The sequence below is a fragment of the Aplidium turbinatum genome, chromosome 17 (genome assembly GCF_918807975.1).
Source record: "Aplidium turbinatum chromosome 17, kaAplTurb1.1, whole genome shotgun sequence".
NCBI lineage: Eukaryota > Metazoa > Chordata > Ascidiacea > Aplousobranchia > Polyclinidae > Aplidium > Aplidium turbinatum.
In genome coordinates, this window is record NC_137488.1 from 13619997 (window position 1) to 13644050 (window position 24054).

A 24054-nucleotide genomic window follows, 5' to 3' on the forward strand; every position below is an offset into this window, starting at 1 on the left:
AATTAGTTCGCTAAGTATAATTCTGCGCTAGGAAATGCTTTAAAAAGTTACTATACTTGGATCCAACCTGTCAGGGGCACTTTAGACAATGAGACCGAAGATTAGCTTCAGTCCAGTTACCTTGTAGCAGTGGTGGGATTCGGCCGGTTTGTGTGAACCGCTTCTTAAAAGAAGAAAAGTTTGTAGAATCGGTTCTTGGCTAACTTTTTTGAGTTGACCTTAGCCTATATCACAGGCTTTATATAAACATAATCATCGCACGCAGCCTTACCGGTAGTGATTAATTTTATTCCAAGCGAATTGCTGACCAGATTGAATCCAACCACTGCTCAGTAGCCTAGCATATCAGTTTAGTCCAGACAAACATCATTACCCCTAAATTCTGAAAGGAAAGGCACAAACAACGAGGAGAGATCGGTTTCATTGAACTTTGCTTAAAACACAGCGTAACAATTACAATTTAAAATTACAAAAGTGCATGTGCGATCATTCAAATTCCGTATCACACAAAGCTATCCTTCTGCTTTTCTTTCCCCCAACCGGAGTCATGTGATAGACCTACTGAACCAGCCATTGGTTGATTTTTTTGGTAGAAGACTTTTAACGTTGATTTAGATGTGAGCAGGAATAAACGTTTATCTGATTCATTACAAAAAGTGATCTCATAAATTGTAAATAAACTGAAAGTTGTCAAAAGTTTCTACGGTACCAAAGTATTACATAGAACCCGTTATTCTCACTTTGGTGAACTGAAAAGTTTGAAAAAATCCAAGTGCAATAACATCATTTGTAACAAAAAGCAAAATTCTACAAAATAGAAACAATTGCACTACGCCGATGTACTATAAAAATACAATTAGAACGTCACATATTATTTACAGCAGTGCAAAAAATTAAAGAATTATGTTGTCACACTATGTATAGAAAAATACTGTAGAAATTGACCAGTCCGTAGGCTACTCCTGTATTACCGGTAGCCTATATGAAGAATCAAGAAACACGATAGGTATTTTTGTTGCATAAACAGGTTTTATAAATGTTGTTTAGAATTGCAACTAAATTATCTAGGGCATGTAAGCAATCTTTATCTGGACCTTCATACGTGGTTTCATCTTCTAAAAATCCGTTAAAGGTACTGTGTGCAAAGTCGATCATGTGGACACTGAACTTGCAGGAGCTGGAGTCTGCATCAGGTTGGATGCCATCTGAAAAGTCAGTGCTTCTGTCTAAATCAAAACTAAGTTCGTTGATAAATTGATCGGAAGCGCTGTTAGTAGATTTTGTTTTTTCTTTAACTTCTCCCTCGTACACAATTAGCACAGAGCTTGCGTGAAAACGAAAGGTTTCCTGCTTCTCTATTTCGTTACGTAATTCCATCAAGCGGTAAACAATTGGTGGAATAACTTCCGCAAGTAGACGCTCTCCGTTGTGAAGAAACTGAGCTAGTCCATCGATAAATCCTTTAGTGGAAAGACCTCGACCGTAGTATTTGTCTCTACATAAATACTGTCCCGTTTTGACTTGGTACACCTAAAAGCAAAGGTATTGTATGTCAATATCCAGTGGCGCCGTCAGACCTTCAACATTGGGGGGGCAAAATATTGACAGTGCAAGACAGTAGCATAGTCAAAAATTTTGAAAGAGGAGGTGTTGACAGCCGGCGGGCGAAGCCCGATGGCGTGTCCGCCGAAGGCGACACTTAGCGGCGGGGGGTCTGGGGGGCCTCCCCCAGAAAGTTTTGAAAAATTACTTTCAGTTTGGTGCATTCTGAGAGCATTTTCAACAAAATTGTGGGTATGAATATTTCTGTAAAATGGTGCTGTCCGGTGGCATAGCAAAAGGATAAGATCATGTTTTCTTCGGCATTTTTCGGAAATAAAGCTAAGTCTCTGTTTTCTTGTTGCTAATTCCAGACTGAGATATTTGAATGTTTGGTATTGGCAAAACTCGCTCTTTTAATGCAGTTTCGTTTAAAATTAGGCAAACTTTGTTTTAGAGACATAGGTTGATTGCTTTTTATGCGAGATTATTACAGTTTTAATATTTATCAATTTTCTCCTTGGTTGATTCAAAAAACGATCTTATTCCGGTAAGTCACTAACTTTTAAGCTCTGAAGTCAACCCAAAGTTTAGAAAATGTAACGTCATAGAGGTCATACATCTTGATGAGTGTCAAACAAAAAGCTTTGAGACAATGAAGTTACTTTAGGCTATTTCTGATATATTCAAGTTTTGTATAACAAATAGCTGTTTAGATGTTAATCTAGATCGAACAAGCGATCTCAGCAGTTGCAGATGGCTTGCATCCTTACACAGTTTGACGATAAATTACATCATAGGCTAAAACTGTTCTTGTAAACAATGTATTAACATCGGTAAATTCAATTTGAAAGGTTGAAACCCCCGAACCCCCCTCCCTTGGCTACGCCACTGGTGCAAGACAGTGGTATATTATTTAATTTCTATTGTTTTCTACCAGGGCTGGAAAAAATGTTTAGCTTCCCGGGAATCTGTTTTTTAGAGAAAAAATTTCCCGCGGCTTACAATCACGATAATGAGAACCTTATATTTTACTGATCTCCGGAGCTGACGTAAACCTTAAAAGTCATGTCGACATATTCTTGATGCCCCCCTTATCGAAAATTGTTCTTTGTATTACCGCTTTGAAGGAGGATTACGACTATGAACAAAAGAATAAATTTTAAACTTCATTTTGAATTGAAAATACATGACATAATGTCTTCCAACCTTAGTTATATATTTTTTCATTACGTAACGTCTTGTAGGAATAAATTGAAAATCAGTATGATCACTCAAAATGAAAGCAATGGGACTACGAATCCTCACTAAACCAATCAATCAATGGTCTTGTTGCACTGAAGATGACAACCTTATATTTTACTGATCTCCGGAGATGACGTAAACCTTAAGGCATAGATCTGTTGACTCAATGCAAACCCTTTGAAGGTTGGGGGGGGCTGTCAACTTTTGTATCAACAGTTGTATCTCTAAAACCACTGAGGCTGCGACTACGAGATTTCTTGACTTTTCCTAACTTTTATTCACCTCCATTGAGCTGAAATTTTGAGCGAATAAAGGTTATAAATGGAAAGATATAAGGCTTTTCTCAGCACATCCTCTGAAATATTTCATATTCTATTGTGAAACATTTTCCCATCAGCTGGATGAAAGTAATTAATTTGGCCCATATCTCGTTAATCCTAACTGTTTCACAGCGTAAAGGGCATTGGCTGTATGTAAAATAATGTAAAAAAAATTAATCACAACATTACTATGCACGTTCTTCATTACTCTACCAAAAAATAATGCGTAAACTCACGCTACAAATTACACTCATAAGTGACCTCAACATTTCAACGTATATGAGCAGTTCTAAAATTCACATAGTTTTAATTTTCGGATATGCTCAGCGTGAATAATTTTACAAAGTGAATCCCAAATTTTGAAACCGTGCCAAAATAACAGAGATATCACTCCTAAAGCATAAGAATAATTGACAGCCCCCCCCCCCCAAACTGAGCAAGACTCCAGGAGCCCAACCTTCTAAGGGTTAAAAGTCATGTCGACTTATTCTTGATGCCCCCCTTATCGAAAATTGTTCTTTGTAGTAGCTTACCGCTTTGAAGGTGGATTACGACTATGAACAAAAGAATAAATTTTAAACTTCATATTTGTATTGAAAATACATGACATAATGTCTTCCAACCTTATCACATTTTTTCATTACGTAATATTTACCACCACCAAACCACTTTTGACGATCGAATTTGTTAATTTATTATTCGGTAAAATGTTTAGATGATGTCACGTCATTACGCCGATTTGAGATATAATTTCATTCATGACGTCGTATAGATGAAAAACTTTTACAAGTTTTATACTCTGCTGAGATTAAAGAAGAAACATAAATGATAAATATTGGAGAAATTGAGTCTCCTTTACAACTTAAGAATCGAACAACTCAAAACTGCTGAAACAAAACGTTTTGTTTAAGTAAAAGAATCACTGCAAGCAACCAATGCCAAAATGCGCGCGGAAGAAGTCATGGGAGTGTGAGGTTTGCTACTGTAGAAAAATCTTTTTATCTACTGTACAATTTAGTCATCAAGGTTTTCCATACTTTTTTTTGAAGAGAGAGCTTTTACCTCCTCCCCCCCCTTGCAACTTGAGTTGACTTACTTGAGGTTGGGATCCAAATATTAAAATAATAATATTAATATAAATTAATAAAAAAAAAAAAATTTAAAAGATGATGCCCAAAACATTGGGGGGGCAGCTGCCCCGCCTGCCCCCCCCCTGCCGGCGCCACTGTCAATATCACAAACAATCGCACTCGTGCGTAGCGACAATGTATATCTCCATTCATTGGCCTTATTGTAGTCAAAAACGTGTCTCAACACGTATTTTTTATCTATACAGACTATAGTCGTTTTCATTGTTGGAAATCAACCTACGGTAAGCTGTCAATAATATTTCACAATAAAGAAAATATGGCAGGCTAGAGCTGGACTATAGTTTCTGTAATTATATGGCAACTTACTGCCGATACAAATATCTCGCACCAAGCTTTGTCAGTAACCTGACTCTAAAACATTTTTTACACCAAGTATAGAAAGTAAATTACAAAGTAATGATCTTTTTTGTTAAAAATGTCATAATATAGGCTACAGTCGATACCTTTCAATCAACTAACCTTACCCAAACAAAAAATCAGTCACTTTTTACATCGATTCAACGTCTGTGGACGAATGAAATGACTGATTTGCTGACTGGGCTGTCAGTAGGTTACCATATGTTGTTATACCCAGTCAGCAAATCAGTCATTTCAATCGTACACAGACGTTGAATCGATGTAAAAAGTGACTGATTTTTTGTCTGGGTATGGTTGGTTGGTTTTGAATCTTTATCCTCGAACTGACAAAGCTTGATTGGTTATTCCTGGTAGATTTGCATACTGTACTTGTAAAGGCTCTTGACACAGAGGCGGTTACCGAGATTGATGGAGTGAAGTTTTCCGATTGTTGAAGTGTTGTTGCCGGGGAATCACTAGGTGATTGGAATAATTGAATAATGGCACAAATCACCAGGTGCCGCTGAATGGAGACCAGTCCTGAAATGCGTTGCTCAAGCGCATACTCCGAGAGTCGAACTTGCGCCGCGTGATCTTGAGCCAGGTGCGTAACCACTGAGCTAACGGAATAGGTTGTAGGCTATGCAAAATAACTAAGAAGGTCTCATAGACTTTGCAAATAGCACTTTCCGTACTTGCATTCCTGCAATTCTCAAGCCCAAGCTTCCCGTGCTGCTTCTCTGCACCAAGTTGTGATGCTTATCTTTCTTTGCTTCTGAACAATCAGGTCTGTCCAACTGCGTTCCGATTTTCAAATCAAGTATGCTTGGAAACTGATAATTAGCTGTGACATCTCCTAAGAGTAAATATGCTGAAAACCAAAGAAAAATACATGTTTTAATTTTGAAATTAATTTATTATGTGAGAGTGTCAACTTCTTGACTGACCATATTGGCAATTTAGTAGGCCTAAGTAAGCTACCAGTAGTAGGTAGAATAAAATGAAGTCAACTATTTATTTGCTAATAGTCAATGGTGGGGCTGCAATATTTGATAAATACACTTTTGCAATTTATGAGATATTTTGTTACATATAGACTAGGCCTACACTGTGTCATCGTACAGGGTGCGCCAGAAAAACCTACCACATTTCAAATTGTTACTGTACCAAAGCTGCAGCAGTCTAACAGGAGGTTGAATTGAAATTTTGCAGCAAAGGACTTACCATTTGCGTTTCAGGTTTTAGTTTTTATAAGTAAATAATTTTTTGTGCAAATTTTTAAAATTTTGTATCGGTATGTAAAATGGCCTGGACTGGCGAACACGTGTATTTATTGTGGAAGATTTCATTAGAAATGGGAAAATTAAGAAATTTTAAAACTCATTTCAAACTAAACCGTAACGATCCTGGTCCCAATCGAAAATCTGTAATGCTCTGGGTCCAAAATTTCAGAGCTACGGGTTCATCACTAAAGCGAAAGCCACCCGGAAGGTCTCGAAGTGTTTGAACTCCAACAAACATCCTTGCTGCATTGAGGCATTGAGGGATTTTGAGCGAAATACATCAAATGGTAACCTTTTCACTTTGAGATGAGACAATAAATGTTTTGATTGGTTATAAATTTTGTCTCTTTTTCCTAGTTTGAAATGTGGTAGGTTGTTGGCTACTTAGGTTGTAGGATAGCCTACAGCTAATCTTCAGCAGGCTAAATTAAACAAATTTCATGCCCTTCCTAACATCTGTTCAATTCAACTTCGGTTTGTCCCTCTGTATAGCCTATGTCTACACTTTACATTAGTTTTCACCATTTGGACCCATCTAGAAATAATGTCATTTTAATCAAACAAAATATGGGAAAGGATTCATTCCTGAGTTCAGATCTAGTGTATCTACCGAGGGCGAGATATCGAGACGACTAGATTACAATATCAAGGAAAGCAAGCTACTATATTTAAAAAAAAAGTCTCACTTTTATTGAAATTACCCACAGTGGCAGCAAGGTAAACTATTTGTCTACAAGTAAAGCCTACCTTTTGTGTGTCTATTATTTTCTGCAGTGTCAAAAGGTTGCTTTGCTAATCCAATCTCCCTACAAAGAGAAGGAAGATCTACTTCTTTTCGCAAAACGCCTCCTTCAAGGGTTCTATTGATCTCCCTTTTGTGCTGACGTAAAGCCCATGGGTTTTTACCCAGAGCTTCTGTCACCGCTTCCTGGTCCTTGTCAATTGTCCAAGCGTGACCGGTAAACCCATCAGTGGAGTTATACTGAACTCGTTCCAGACCTTTGAAAAGGGTGTGCCTAAAAAAGTATTTTGCTTAACTACTTTTTATAAACAATGTAGCAGGTGAATACAATCCTTGCACCTGTGGCAAACCAAAATATAAGCCAAGGGAGCACTTAAAATTGCTCACCAAAACTTGTCAATTGATTTTATCAATAAATACAAACGGTTGCATCTCACCTGACTAAGCATGAAAATCATAGACCCGGGATAAACGATGCAAGGCGTATCACAAACGATGCAAGGCAGTATCACAAATGTGTCAACGCCTAAAGTTTATGCATTTTTTTTCCATACATGATTTGTTGTGACTGATCTTCAGATGGTAAACAACCTACCCAAATGAAAATGTCTGACACCAGGGGCGCCGGAACGATTTTTGACTGGGGGGCAGTCAATGTGAGACATGTGAAGATAAATGAATGAAATATATATATATTGAAATAAAAAACAATAAAAACTATTAATGAAAATTGAATGAGGCTGTTCACCAGGCATTAAATTAAATAATATGAGATGTTCTACTGGTGCAAATTAAGCTAAACTATCACAAGATGTATACAGTGACAATCTGCTTTTATTCCGACGTTTCGTCAATCAGACACGACTGACTTCTTCAGGGGGCTAGACCAGGTAGTGTCTACCTGTCTAGCATGGCAAAACACAGGACATATTGCTCAAAACAACTAAACATGCAAAATGAAAATTCAACTTCTGGACAAAAACTTATCGCGCGCAAAGTTTGAAATAAGTTTGAAAAAAAGGGAAGACTTAATTGTTAACGATCAACAAGAAACTTAAATAACAACAAGATAGGAGAGTGAACGGCATGAGTCATAAATCGAGTTTTGTACGCACTACTGCACAGTTTTTACAATCAGCATGAAACCAATTTAAAAAAACGTCAAATAAGCACTTACAATAGTTTTTTGTAGATAGCAGGAAAGGAGATGCCATCATTGCGATTCATTACATGAGACTTTTGATTGATGAACCAACTTTCAGAAAACATTCGCTTTTTATAATCACTTTCAACTTTTAAAATTTTAGAATTGCTCCAAGTTATTTTATGATCTGAAGTTATGGCATGCATGCAAGGAGCAGAATGTTCAGGGCGTTGATACTTGAAAGCTCTTTTGTGATCATTAATGCGAGATTTAAGATCTCGTTTTGTTTGGCCAACATAAATTAAATTGCAATCATCACAAGAAACTTGGTACACTAAACCTGAAATTTCGCTTTGTTTCAAGGGGTCTTTTAAAGACGGCAAAAATTTACTTATTGTCAAGAAAGGTTTCAAAGCGACTTTTACACCAATTTCATTTAAAATACGCCGAATTTTTTCAGAAACTCCCTTAACATAAGGTAAACTATTAATACTACAAAAAGTGCTCAATGCTAAGCAAAAAAGCAAAGCAGAGCGAATTAAATCAAATATAGTTATTACTATCTGAATCCTTAACAGCCTGTTTCACCTTTAACGGATCATCAGAAGTATCTTATTCAAATAGAATATGATAAATTATATTTGATTCTATTTGAATAAGATACTTCTGATGATCCGTTCAGATAGTAATAACTATATTTGATTTTATATATTGAAATATATATATATATATATTCAAAAACAATAAAAACTATTAATACTACAAAAAGTGCTCAATGCTAAGCAAAAAAGCAAAGCAGAGCGAATTATATATATATTCAATATACTGACAGGGTTGGAAGTCGTTAGTCAAAAAACAATGACTATTTCACTATTCGATAGTGCCCAAAAAAGCAATGACTTTCCGCTATCGATACTTAAAAAAAAGCAATGAATAGCAATTACTAAAAATAATTAAAAAAATAACAATAAGCAACTCGCAAACTCAAAAAAAAACGTAAACTCGAAAAGAAAAACAAGCCCAAACTTGCAGGAAAACCGCAAGGTTGGCAATACTGTTAACGACTCTCACTGGCATGGTTTTTCTGAACTGTGATGCCGCAAAATTTTCCTCAATCCTTTAGTTCGAAAACCAGAAGGGGACTAGGTCGGATAGTAATCCGAAAACTAAATCTCGTAAATTCGTTTTGACGACAAGTAAGTGAACAACAAAATATGATTCAGCAGTTCTCCTAAATATCGATTAGTGAAAAACGAATAATGATTTCGTTGCTTGCATAAAAAAGCAGTGAATAACGCGCATTCGATATTTATTTCTAAAAGGAATGGGTATAAGCATTCGATATTCAGAAAGCAACGAATAACGCTATCGAATAGTGACAACTAGTCGTTACTTCCAACCCTGTATATTGAAATAGCTTGAACAAGAAGAAACGAAAGATAAATTTCACGTTCATAGCGTCACAATCTGCTGCAAAGTAAAAAGTGTGTCCACGGGATAATTTGTATACTGTACAGTTGCTGTAGCCTATACAGGTCCGAGTACATTTTAAGCGCGTCGGTTGCTCGAATGAACTCATTTGCAAAAGCTTCTAAGTCAATGGTGTCCATCTCCTGTTTGCGAATACAGTAGTCGCAAGATGAAAGATTATTATCATTAGACTAAAAGCGAATAACAGAAATTGTGCTATTGCAAAACGTGCAGTAGTTTACATGCCCTTAAAAGGGCACCACTGGCCCCTCATCCAGAGAAAATTTGAGGGTAGGGAGGCATCCGCCTCCTCTGTCCCCCGCTTCTGGCGCTCCTGTTTAACACAAGTCTATAGTTACGCTATGTATAATCAACAAATAGATTAAAAGCCCACTGCCCTATTTAGTTCCTGAAGTCAGGTATTTCACGGTTTTGACATTGAAAACCAGAGCCGGAAAATGCTATGCAAAGAATTTTCCTTTCAGGTTATCTTGGTGGTCACAAGAGTAGGAGCTTAATGCTTGCCTACAATCCCTCCTTCCTGTCACAACCATAACTTGCAATCGTTTATTTGTTTTGATTTATTGATTCGAAGTGGGGGTAAAAACCTGGGTTTTTGTACACACTTATGAACGTCAATCGATTAAAGTGCCCCTGACAGGTGGGATCCAAGTATAGTAACTTTTTAAAGCATTTCCTAGCGCAGAATTACACTTAGCGAACTTTTTAATCTTAACCTCGTAGCTCGACTGGTTAGGGCGTAATTTAATCAAACGACTGCTCCGCAGCGCCACCACAGGCGAAACTCCATATTTCACTGCTCTGGGACGACTTTGGTGGTATTACGTCATTCTAAGTGGACGTCGTTAGCAACGGATGAAACAAACGCTTCCTAGATGTAATTGGTGGATCACAGTTTGGTCGGAGTTGGTACAAGCGGTTGCTTTTTTCGAAGATTTATTGTTTTTTGCAGTTTAATAAAACTGTACTGGATACGTTCCTACAAAACCTAAAATATACTTGAAGTGAAAAATAAACAAATCGTACGAATCATCATTCATATTTAATTCATCATCACTATTCAAAAATAAATAAAAGTTCTCTCTCTCTCTCATAATGTGCCTTCAGTTGGCCATTGAAATCCTGTGTAACGGCCATCTGGATCTGGAAAATTGTTTCGGATTCGCCAAACAATGCATGACGGCATCACAATCCGATTGTTGTAGTCCGGCAGAAGTATGACTGAACCTGGAAATTTTATGCAAAGTTTTTTTTTTTTATTGATTTTGGTAGCCTAGAGTCTACTCTTTCAGAATCTGCCGGGTGCACTCCGCGCACCCTTGAGCGTTTTGAGAAATTCAAGATGGCGTCCAAAATGGCTGCCGTTTTAGATAACTCCCTATAACTCAGTTAGTATTTGACCTAGGATGATAATTTTAGTGTCTAACCATATGTTTTGAGGGGCAAGGAATACATTGAAACTATTTATTTGACTGGTTGGGGATTGCATCATGTAGAAATGCAATAATGCCGCCAATAGGGCTGCCATATTACAAAATTCAAACAAAAACAAACAAATTCACTTGTATTTGGTCTAGAATGATAATTTTGGTGTCTATCCGTATGTTTCGTTGACAAGGAATCCATTTAAGGGATTAAAACAGTTGCATATGAATTACATCGCAGGAAAATCCAAAATGGCTGCTGATATATTTGCTGAATAGGCTACTTATAGAAAATCATTATTTCTGCGACTTTTGCTTGTGAAATACCATCTAACATATAACATCACTCACAAATGTAACCATTGGTTATCACAAATGTTACCATTAGTAATGTAGGCCTACAAGCCTTTCTCACAGTCACAAGACAGTCAGTTGTGGATATCATCTCGTCATTAAGTCACCTAGTCCATAAATCTGTGATGTTGTCCAATTGAATTAAAATGCTAAGTAAGAGTCTGGCTGAAACCTGCAGCATAACACGCACAGAATATTGCACATTTCAAACCATCCCTTGTGCAGCTGCGAGAAAGCGTTTTGCAGGGGTTGTCACTCTTGCATCCACATCTGATCATGACAGTTTCTGGGGTGAGTTCAACATTTGCGGGAAGGAGGACCGGTTGTAGGGTTTTAAGTTTCGAGTCTTTCACCCATCCGTACATTTCTGCATCAAGTTCAGGCGGATTGCTATCTTCCAGTGAACGCCACACAATGGCTTGGTGATGGGCCCTTCTTACATTCTCTTTAAAGGCCTCACTTGTAGGAGGAAGGGAACAAAGTTTTGGTGGTACCGGGGAGGCCCGACCCGTTTTGGATGCCCATACCCTCCAGCGTGCTTCGGACATTGATTTACTCGTAGTATATTGACCCTAGCCGGCTGACATAAATGTGGTTGCCTGCGCAATCACTGATTCTATGGGAGAATCAATGACCCCTAAAAGTGACAGTGAGTGACCATCTTTCAGAACCTTCAATGCAGCACCTTTGCCAACCCCATAGCAGCATGCCACCGTATCACACCCAGTAAGAGCATGGGCTGGCAGGAGTTCATTCACAAAAGACACATGCTTCTCTACGGTTTTTCCAATGTCAATGACTGTTCGTTCCTTAATTGGTGATTCCATGGTGATACAATTTTTCATGCTTCCAGCGTGATAATAATGAAGCAAGAGAATGAAAACGTCAGTGTCATCGGATATCACAGTTATATCACTCTCTTCATTAGTTCGAGCAGACAGCATCACCTGTTGGACAATGATATTGTCCGCTTCCTCATGACTACTTGAAAAGTCCGCCCTTCTGATCACTACACCACCATGGCTGATCTCAAATGGGGCAACGTCCTCAACAATCACTATCAACTTGTGAGTTTGGGTGTATTCATGGAATGACTCGTATTCAATCAGAAGTTTGACAATCAGGTTTATCAACTGCTTCTTGTTTTCGGTCACCGGTAATACAGTCTTTTGAGGTGGTAACTTGGTGTTCAACTGCAGCTCGTGGACTCGGCTAACACCAGTGGCCCTAGCACTTCTGGTGACACTCTTAGTACTGTAATCGTAGTACCGATCGAACACTAGGTGAACGTCCCCAACTTTTAGTCTCTTGGCAATGGCGTGTTTTAAGTTGTTTGCGTAGTCTGTAGTGGTGCCCTCTGCAGGCCAAGAAATCACCCAGAGTAGGGCTGAACCATCAATCACAACTACTGAAGTGTCACTCGCTGTTGTCCGAGCAGACACCTCAACCTGAAGCTGTCGCTTTAAGAAAGACTTTGATGTTGCAGCTCTCATTTCTTCTGTGGGGTCAAACATAGACGTTGGTACTGGGGCCACTTCGTCAGATAGGACATCTTTTATGTCAACATCACGCCCACTAGCCTGTTGGCCTATGACTCTGGAGTAGATGGCATTCATGCCGTACACTTTACTACCTCCCACATTCACATGTTTCTTTGTAGCCACCATGGTAGTCACAGTCTTGTGAATTGTTTCATGTAAGCCATCAGGTAAATTCTCTCCAAATTTGCACATCTGTTTGAATCCTTTCTGCACAGCCTCCTGCACATTCACTGCCGGGGTTCCATATTGACCAGTTGCAATGTTCACTAGATCCTCTGGATGTTTCTCGGGATCAAGTGGATCCATACATTTTTGAAGCTTCGTCCTTATGGCTTCTCGGTTCTTGTTGTCATTCTTTATCCGTGCCTTTTATTCTTCCTTATGCCCACTTCCCTGGTCTCCAGAATCTCCAAGCATTTTGCCCAGAGCAGCCTCCACAGTACTACATGTATGAAGACTCAATGCCCAGATCTTGAGCGTATCCGGCTTCAAGGTGATTCCTATGACGCCATTTGGGGCATGGCCATATCTCATGGAAGTAGTTTCTATTAACATATCACTCCATACGCCATTCCATAGTCCGCGCAGGTGCCTCATCACCAGAAATGGGCGTGATCTTGATCTTGAAGATCACTTTTTTTTTGGTGATCTTGATTTTGATCTAAGATCACTTTTTTTTGTGTGATCTTGATCTTGAAGAACAATAAGATCAAGATCACTTTAAAATTGAATTTTACTTCCTACATAGAGGCATTTTTTTAGAACTCGTACTGTACAAAGTAGTTAGTGGCAACTACTAACATTAAGCCACTGTTAATATGATATGTGCCCAACAAAAGACGATTTAAAGTCTCCATCAAATCTGTTCAGTGTTGCCATTTCAAAATTGAAAAAGTTTTCTGTGTTGGTCATAATGAAGAAGTCAACTTCCGTGTACTTTATGTTGACGTATAATAAAAAATGATTTAATGTGAATTTTAAAGAAATGTTTGCTTTTATTGACCCAATTTTAGATGTTTCAAAAGTCTAGAATGGCGGTGTTAAAAAATCTGGATTCTAGCCGACTTTGGTCATGTAAAGTGGTTTATTGCAGCAAATCAACCAGACCAAGACTTGTTTAGGGTCTGAGTATGGAGCGGTTTGTCGGACCGCAAACCTCTGAACTTTTTTGATAGCAGACAACAGTATCAAAGTTGCCAGGTGGGTAAATGGTGCAATAAACATTTACATAATGCAGTGAAAGTTAAAACTACTTAGTAACACGAATAAAAACTCTCACATGAACCAGACAAAAATTTGGTAAAAAATGATGCGGTTTAAACTTTATTTTTATTTATTTATTATAAATAAAAAGTATAAAACTAATTGCAAATTTTGCGACTTTTCAGAACTACTGTAATTAACCTCTGCCTTGGGGGTGACGTTGCGATTTTAAGCAAACTACGTCAACAATTGATAGGCCTATAATTACAACTTATTACAATTCTTAGGCCAGCGATCGAGTAGTTAAAAGTAAAAGTTAGCAATACCAACTATATACCTTTACCCAGATTGCTTATAGTTATTATTTTTTGCAACATCATTGATCAATTTTGCAACTTCATTTTTTTTCAAGTACACAAAAAGTGATCTTGAAAGTGATCTTGATCTTCAAGATCACGATCTTGATCTTGATCTTCAAGATCACATAGTTTGGTGATCTTGATCTTGATCTTCAAGATCACCTATTCTTGGTGATCTTGATCTTCAAGATCACCAATACTGGTGATCTTGCCCATCTCTGCTCATCACATGCTCCCCTTTCATGAACCGGACTAGTACCTCTTCTGGGAGGGCTTCCATTGCCCTTAGGTAGCACATCCTATACCTTGCATAATGCACATGACCAGCGGCAAAGAAATAGGGAAGCATTTGTTTGCATGCCTCAAGATGCAACAGCCGATCAGCCTCCCGCTCAGCTCCGACAAACATCATGATAAGGAACACTGGTTTGATCAACATGTCCACCCATAGTTTGGCAGTCTTAATCCTTTTGGCTATGTTCTCCAAGACTTCCACGAAATCCTCCTTTGACTCAAGTGTATTTCAATCAAGTACTCCTCGAAGAACTTCCTCAGCCAGCATTCTCAATGCTCGAACGTTCTGCGGAAATTTCTTTCCAGTCAACATTTTTGCGACTCCTCCTAACACATCACTCAGAACTTCCTCCAGTCCACTGTTTTCCATCAGAGCCGCGATGCAGTCTATGAAACTCATCAAAAATAGCATACCACCCAAGCGCGGGATGACATCTGAAAACCTTTCTGGGTAAGCCCACTTCACATGTAATGCAACTTTATATAGTTGTAAGTCACAGGTAAATAACACAAACTTTTGGTCAGCATTATGTGTCACCTTTTGAGCTTTCACCATTGCTGTCATTATTGTATCTGGGTGGGATGGCACAGGATCAATCAAAGGCAGGTATGCCGTCTTAGTCTTAGGTTGTTCTGTTTGGCCTTGATTGCGTGTAAGAGCTGTGTTGTAGCCATTGTAGCCTACTCGGGACAATTCTGTTTCTGAACATCCTGAAAGAAGGCGAAGTCAGTTTCGTCCGCTCTTTGTTTTAGAGTAGCCTGTTGCGCAAGTAACTTGAGTGAGAGAACTGTTCTAACAGCAACACTCTTGGGCATTTTTGGTTTCTTAGAACCATTGTATCTCTGTATAGTGACATCATAATCTATTGCCTCCGACATCACCTCCTTTGAAATTCGTGGGATTGTCTCTCTATGATATCGATCAGCATCAGATGGTGATTCAGGATGTGTAACCACAACAGCTAACGAGTGGGTGGAAAGTTTTCCATTTTGCGACGAGATTTCAGCATCAAAAGTATCGACAACTACTTGTACCAAATCGTCTGATGCATCAGATATGCCAAGACAGGATCGTTCCATTGTTGCAGCTTTCACAACTGAACGCTTAAAGCGTAATACCTCGTTATAAGAACACTTGCTTACTTCTCTACTTACTTTTCTTATACTTATACCTTTATACTTATTTTACGATATTTCTTACAAGCCTGCTGAGACGCAAGTTCGCGCTTATCAGTCAGAAAGCAAAGTGATTACGTAGCATAGTGGGAGTTCGAGATTAAGAAATTTACAGTAAGTATTTGGCAAATATATCAGTAGCCATTTTGGATTTTGCTGTGATATAATTTATATGCAAATGCTTTAATCCCTTAAATGGATTCCTTGTCAACAAAACGTATATGGATAGACACCAAAATTATCATTCTAGACCAAATACAAGTGAATTTGTTTGTTTTTATCTGAAATTTGTAATATGGCAGCCCTATTGGCGGCATTATTGCATTTCTACATGATGCAATCCCCAACCAGTCAAATAAATAGTTTCAATGTATTCCTTGCCCCTCAAAACATATGGTTAGACACTAAAATTATCATCCTAGGTCAAATACTAACTGAGTTATAGGGAGTTATCTAAAACGGCAGCCATTTTGGACGCCATCTTGAATTTCTCAAAACGCTCAAGGGTGCGCGGAGTGCACCCGGCAGATTCTGAAAGAGTAGACTCTAGGCTACCAAAATCAATAAAAAAAAAAACTTTGCATAAAATTTCCAGGTTCAGCCAAAAAATTGGATTTGGCAACCGGACTATTGCTTCCGAGAGCATCACCTTGTAGTATACACTCCAACTTTTGATTTTGGATAGGCATTTTTACTTTAGTGGTATTAACAAAATCATCTTCAGCGAAGTGAACATATACGACTAGTTTTGTATGGCCCATCCCACTTTCGAACACTTGAAGAAAACTTTGATCATTTTCTTCTCAGTACCTTGTTTTGTGAGAAAGTGGGAAAAGACAGCACACGGTCTTTGTCACTGACAATGTCACATAAACAGCAATTTGTAGGCATTGCCTCAACCATAAATTAAAGGTGCTGTTTGTGAAATACTGTTGTTACACTGCAAATGGCTATAGCCAGATTAGGACAAATAAAAAAGTATCAAAATTGTAGCCCTATGAAACTGCAATTTCAATTGAATTGAGATGCTGTTTGATAAAAGTAAACTCAACCTATTTGATCGAAACCTGATAGTAATAATAAGTTCACTTTTTCATTTCGGTAATTCTTAATTTGCGCATGCTTTAGATCAACAGAGCCCCACACATTCACGTTTTGCAGTAGCCGTACTATACTTTACCAAGTCATCACAGAGAAAGAATGTATCCTTCCCGCTTACTGTGACGTCACAGCGGTGTTGCCGTTTTTATTTTCGCAATTGAATGAGTGCCAGATTCGCCGATGCCAACGAAAGTTTGCAAGCGTGTAACTTAGTAGCCTGTTGATATTTTTTACGATTTGCTGGTCAGAAAAGTTTGTTAGTGTCATCTTTTTGGTATCTTAGGTAAATTTAGCGAATTTATTTACCTGTCAGAGGCACTTTAAACTCAAATTCAATGTAGCCTACATCATCTCTCGTTTGTTTTGCCAATACTGAATTTTAACATAAAGTAAGTGGTGTCTCGACACACAACGGCTCCCGGCACGCAGCAGAAGCGATAAGTGAGAGTGAAACATCTGGGTCTGTGCAGCAGGCAGGCCTCATCACGGAGAGCAAAGAAACAACGCAAATTCAACGTCATCACAACTAAAAATCAAGAGGGCAGTTGACCCACCGGAACACTTGTGCATATATTGATTTGAATGATTGTGGGATTTTCATCTTCGGACTGAGATAGCATTTTGGATGGTTAACCCTGGCAGTTTCGTAGCTTTACTGTACCTGCAATCCTGCATTAGGCTGACACAAAAATTAAAATAGTCTTGTCTATTACCAGACATCATTACATGCTAGATAAAGGCGTTTCTTGTTTTGTATTTAAGTTTTAAGCCATTGGATTTCACAAGCGTTCTCTATTGGTTATTGTTTTCATACGATTTACCAAAGTGTATTCAACCATTGGGGTTTTTGTTGGCAAAGCTTTGAAGGTCATTCACGTGTAAATGACATTTGCAGCCTACCGAGATGTTTAGGTTCAGTGAGTTTGGGGTTTTTGTTGGCAAAGCTTTGAAGGTCATTCACGTGTAAATGACATTTGCAGCCTACCGAGATGTTTAGGTTCAGTGAGTTTCGTTCAGGACTAAAGCTAACAAATTAAAGCGTGTGGATATTGTACGTCAGTAAAGAAATGCTTTTGAAAAGATATCTGTTAGGATTGCCATTGAGTCGTCCTATGCTAGAGAGGTGTTAAATTAAATATAAATTTGTCTTTGCTACCTCCTATTCGACTGCTAGTTCATTTGTTTTGAGTTTCAAAGCTAAATAAAACAAACTTAAAGAGGATATCTTTGATATTACACTAATAAAAGAAAGTGTAGGCCGAAAGAACAAACCTTTTAAAATTTTCAATCCTTTGCAAAGTTGAAACACTCGATTTTTAAGCATTAAATTGAAGATATTTTTTTTGTGTAGAAGATATTCGTCCATGCTATTTGGATCAGTTGTTCATTATTTTACTGTAGGCTTAATTTTTAATTGGTTGAATTATTAGTTAATTAGTTTATTTATTGTTAATTATTTTAATTAATTTAGTTAATTAATGTATGCTGTAAGTTTTGCACAGCAGTGGTTTCATCGCCTTCATGACGCTTATCAATGACTCTCCAAATTATTGGCAATCATGCCCAGCAGCGTAAAAAGGAACCTCGATAATATAATCGATATCACAACTTGTCCAGGAAATACCCATTGCTTGACAAATAAAAAAACAGGCGATGTTACGATTACGAGGTCGGATGGCTGTAACTCAAACATGATTTACTATAATCCCACGCGGGAGCCTACACAAGATAAGAGACGAAAAGCAGAGTAGCTTACTGTACGTTGTAAAGTTATAAGGCTAAACCTTGCTTTGTTGATTGCATCATAAAAGCTACGGCATTCCAATCAAGCGTTACGTTAAAAATAAAACTAGCCTACCTCTCAGCTGACAAATTCGTCTACATCAATTTAATGTTTACAGATATTAACTCGACGTGAAAAGGACTGATTTGCTAATTGGGTTCTACTCGCACAAGGATGCGACCATTTATTACTCCGTGCATCAAGAAGAACACTCGAAATTACACCAGGATCAACATTCATACGTAGCCTACTAGAATCATATAGCTTTAGTATGCTAAGTTTATGTTGAAACAAAGCATCCTTTTCACTTTTGTGTGATCAATCTTATAATTTGTTTACTTTTGATGTAACTTACTCAAAAACTTTTTGCCAACAAGTATTGTGACTTGCATCGCTTGAAAAAGGTTGTAAGCGCTGTAACGGGGTCTTTATCTCTGATCGTGTTTCATTTACAAGATCACATCCACATGTTTTCACTCCGTTCGAATTGTTTTGGCATGGAATCCATACATTTGAAGACGTGAATCTATGTGAACTGTAATCTCCTTTCTCCAAATGTACAAACAGAAGACCTAGAATCGAAGATTCAAAGGACTCATCATACTAAAAAACTACTTTTTCTATTGTTTGTTGCATAGGATTTTTCAACTATTTTTCCCATAAATTGAATGTGTAAATCAATAAAATCATTATACCAAATTGGAACTTTTATGCATCTAGATTCTAGACAGTATATGTTTGTGGGTTTGTAAAACCAAAACTGCAATTAATGCAGCAGCATCACCTTTTAGGCTTGGCGTGAATTTTGCTAACGAAGGAGGAACCGTGTTGTAAAAGTTCCACTCTCGCTGCGACAAGCTCTTGCACAAAGTATCAGGGTTGAAAGTAAGCATATGAGCACGCCCGCTTACCTGCAATACAGCAATCTAAACATGTAAATTGAACCATACCAGAGTTACTTCAATTATAATTAAACGTCATTGATTACACATTTTCATGTAATTGTAATTAAGACATTTTGTTGTTGTGTAATGTGATTGTAATTTAAAAAAAACTTGGTCTAAATTACAATTACATTTGGTAAGTTGTACGCATGATACACATTACTCTTGTTGAGCCGCTGGTTGGGGTTCAAAATGAAATTCTACATAGTAACATAATCTTTATCAAATGCAAATCTTTAATCTACAGTCTTTGATAAAATCAAACTGTAAAATATCATGAATGAACATAAATAATGAAATATTTAAATTTTGAAATTGAAACGTGTAATTGATTTCAGATGTAGCCTAATTGTAACTAGAAAATTTCATAACAATGTAATTGTAATGTTTATATCAATTTATTTTTTCTGATTACCTGATGAGCAAATGGCTCCAAAACTCTTCTCTTCGCTCCTTGTGAAGCAAACCCTTTTGTATTCTCATCTTTTTCGCTTCTCGTCATGACGTCATTATTCAATATAAATGCCTGGTAGTAAAGAATCTAAAAATTAAAAGGTTACAATATCAAAATTAAAACGAAAGCATGTTGCATGCTATTCTTGGATATCCTTTTTGCAAGGGATAAAAAAAGATGATTTAACAACAAAAATGCAGACGGAAAGTCCTTACAAGTAGTCCCCTCTTATTAAGGCCACCTCGGGACCGGACAATTTAGACTTAGCTTAAGCGGGTGGGCCTATTAAGTGCGTGGTGATTTTTTTCCACTCTTGTACATTTAATAATTCCAGACAGCGAGACAGGAACAAATTGGATTTGATAAGCTAGTGGGCCTATTAACCGTGGACTTACCAATCTGGGACTAGCCTACTGTAGGCCTATTATCGTAGATTAACTTGACAACTTTGTCCGTATTCTCTCTATTATGTAGATCGATCTACGTCTACCTGACAACTGTTCTTGTTCAACGGAGCAATTGTCAATCAATCAAGCTCACACTTTTGAATAAATAGACCCAATCTCATTCCAACTTGTAAAGATAATATATTTTGAACTTGGGCATAAGCGTGAGTGTGCAACGTGATAAGGAAGCTTGTGTTAACTTAAAAAGAAAGACAGCTAACACGTTCCGATTAGCTCCAATTTGGACGCAATAAAACCTTGTTGTACTAATAACTTCGCTAGATAGCCTAGGCGTAAACCTCACCAAAAATTGAATTTATATAGCCTACCCTTCGCATAGACGACTATCAAAATATTTAAGTTACGACGTTAAAAATCGATATTTTCTTGTAACGCAGTCACTAATAGAGCTTTCTTAAAACGAACGTATTTTATACCGTACCAGATACCAGTTTTCGACTCAGCACTGCTCCCTTGATGAACAATTTTCCTGATATTCAAAAACATAGCTGCGTTCATGAGCCCTATAACCAGGGCCGTTGAGAGGATAATTTAGGCCCGGCACCAAGGAGACTCTCGGGCCCCGAATTCAGACACTTCTAAGAAAAAGACACAATATCCAACGAATACAAAATTATTTCTTGATCTTCCGGCCTCTTGGAATGGTTACAGGCCCATAAATTATTCGGATCCCGGGTCCCAGTACACCTCTTGGACCCCGGCAACGCTACTAGCCCTCTCTCGTCATCGCCCGGATGATAACCAATTATTGAGGTAGCCTACTCAGATAAATTCAGTAGCCTATCTCACTTAGGCTAGTATTAAATTAGTAGGTTGTAGCCTATTGTTCGTTTCGATCCTTATACGCTCGAACAACCGATCACCTTCGTGTGTGCCCCAAACGAAGTCATGTTTCGGTGACAGATCATTTTGTGTGGAGTTGATCCAATAGTCACAAAAGACAAGACCTAGATGATGAATTATTGGACTGCAGTCTGCAGATAATCGCTACGAGACTGAAATCCGGTTTGCCAGTCTTAATAAATTGGGTAGACATAAAACAGTTGCTGAAATAAAGGTTGTAGAGAGGAAAAACGGCCAGCCTACGGTTATCAGGGAAACAGGCCCACTAGTTTACAACAAGAGCCTCACAAATCTAGGTAGCCTATGCCCTGAATGCCAATCGTCGTACCTTAATCTAATGCGGGTAGGCAACAGGCTGTGGAAAATAAATTTCATTCTGTGTGTTCTGTTTATTCTACATTTTCTCATAGCCTACAGATTTCAACCACTTTGACACTTTACTCTTTTCAGCTACACTTTCACAATTCCTGTACAATTTCTTACACTTTTCTTATACAGACACAGGCTATGGCTGCGTTAAATGTAAAGCTAAAGCAAAATCCATTCCTATTGTAACATTGTTGCGAATCACAATTTTATTTCGTTCAACTTTATCAGCATTTTTTGCTTTGGAAAAATATCTTTGGATGTTTTGCATTATCTACAGTAGCCTAGTAGATTAAACTTGTTATTAAAAGGAAGAAAAAATAAGTTACTGGGACACATAAAATGCTTGAATTGTGAGATAGAGCGCGAGGTCATTCAGGTCACTCATACATGGGCTGTCGATCACTTCAACCCTGCCGTCACATACCACAGCAGTCACAGCTATTGACTTATCATTTCTGTCCTTGGTATTCTTCGATAGCGTAGGCCGCGCTTACAGACACATGTCGAAGATCTAGTTAATATTTAACAGCTCTTCGGGGCCGTTTGTTATCTTCTATAGCGTTTATGGAAGCTGCGCTTTTCCAATGGCTTACCGCGCATCATATCTCTTTAGCCAATGTGGTCTGACTGATAACCATTTGCGTTGAAGGTCTGTTTTCAAATGATTGAGATGAACAAGATAGCTTTTAAAGATCACAAATTTGTCGGCATTTTTGTCAATTAAAAAAGCCAACTATTCAATTATCCGGGTGTGCACTGGAATAACTCATTTTAAGGACTGCTCTATATTCAACAGCATTTAATGGATAAAATAGCTTAACTTACATGCGTTGCTCAAGCGTACACCCCGACCTCAAGAGTTGAATAAGGGCTACATGATCTTGTATTTGTTTTTCGTGGAGCGGACAAATGTAGATTACGAAAAATGTGTTATGAAAAAAATTCACGTCTGCTGTGCGGTTTCATAATTAGCCTAAAACTCCCCAGCAGGACTTACTGTACTTTCAAGTTGATCATTTCATTATTGAAAAATACGTTTAACCTAAACTCCGTTTTTCTATTTTTATCGCATTTCGTTTCTGAGAATGCTAGTAGGCTACGCTATCAATAAAAATGTGATGGTAAAAACATGGACTTTCGGAAACTTTTAAACGTGTAGATTACCGTCAAATCTAGTCTGGAGAACCACCAACGAGTTTTACGATAGGCTACTGGTAATTGATCACAAAAGTTGGTTGCATAGTAACATTCAGTTCGAGCCAATATCTGCCTTGTGGTAGGTTGTTAGGCTAGCTAAGATGTAACAGAAAGCTTTTTTAAAAAGTTTTCTTTGGGCTGGATAATTGACTTGTAAAGATTAACTAGAGAATTTTTTTTTAATTTCAAATTTTATGGATAACCAGGAACACACCTTAACTTCATGAACCATGACTCTATGTTCTCAGAATCTTTTTTGAGGTTTTTTAAGAGCTTGCCAACATCGGTTAAGAAATCGTTCCTTCAAATATTGCTTTGTTTAACAGCACATCAACCTATTCTAGCCAGCATTCGTAGTTTCTCTATATTGTTAACGGTTGACAAATGTAGCTGGGAAGATTGGGCCACAATTTATTCTCAGAGTGCCGTTATTTCTTACAGGCCAAGCCCTACAGTGAGCAATACACTCGTTAGCGTAGTTTATATGTTTATCTATTTTGTTACGGTATAGGCCTTTGTAAGTTTATCAACGTAAAACAAAATACAAATAGGTTGCAGTACTTTCCTCACTTGCTACCCCGGTAAGTTGTGTAAATATCTCTAAGTTACCTTACAATTTTTTTATTGAACTTCAAAGTACTGTAGGCTATAGCTAATACGAGAAGCTTTATACCTAAACTAACTTAGGACAAGTTTTCTGTCTGAATTATGTTTGAAATAGGCTATATGACTGTCTACATTAAAACTTCACAACATTTCTAATTCGCGATTTAAACAAACTCAATTGTCTGACAAGCCTATTTTATGGAAACCACACACCAAGTCATAATGTTTGTTAGTTTCGACTGAACTCACACAGTTAGCCGGCTCCTTCACATAGCGCGTGAACATGAGGAGAATGGCAATTCGGCTAAGCTTGACAACAGCTGTTGAGCACTATTGTTTGGCTAAGAAGAACGTCCAACAGCCTATTGGGGCATTGTGTAATTTTTGACTGGAGATTTGAAAAAACTAAATTTTTCGTCAAAACACATTAGTCCGCACGATGCTGTCTGGAGTTATGCATATCACTTCTGTTGTTCAGGATCCGGATTCTTGGAGTTGAATCCGGCCTGATTCGAAAAGTTTTCTCGTCTCTGAATTGCACTTTTATAGTCGAGTTGTAATATCATAATTTTTTTTTGAAATGCTTTAGTTTGCCTAGTATTTAAAACAACGAAGACATTTTTTGCCTCTGAACGTGAACTTATTGGTAGATGTGGGTATTTTAATCCAGTGGGGGCAGTGGCGGCTG

General features: G+C 37.8%; 1 protein-coding gene across 1 annotated transcript; it reads right to left on the reverse strand.

Annotated features, from left to right (window-relative positions):
* Positions 1–291: 291 nt before the first annotated feature.
* On the reverse strand, positions 292–19967 carry LOC145786657 (inositol hexakisphosphate kinase 3-like). The gene is made up of 6 exons (XM_082598355.1): positions 19846–19967; positions 19271–19397; positions 18842–19058; positions 6622–6890; positions 5287–5462; positions 292–1530 (listed from the first exon to the last, which is right to left on the reverse strand). The coding sequence occupies exons 1-6, from the start codon at positions 19930–19932 to the stop codon at positions 991–993; spliced, it is 1416 nt and encodes a 471-aa protein (XP_082454481.1). The 5' UTR covers positions 19933–19967; the 3' UTR covers positions 292–990.
* Between the last annotated feature and the right edge of the window lie 4087 nt (positions 19968–24054).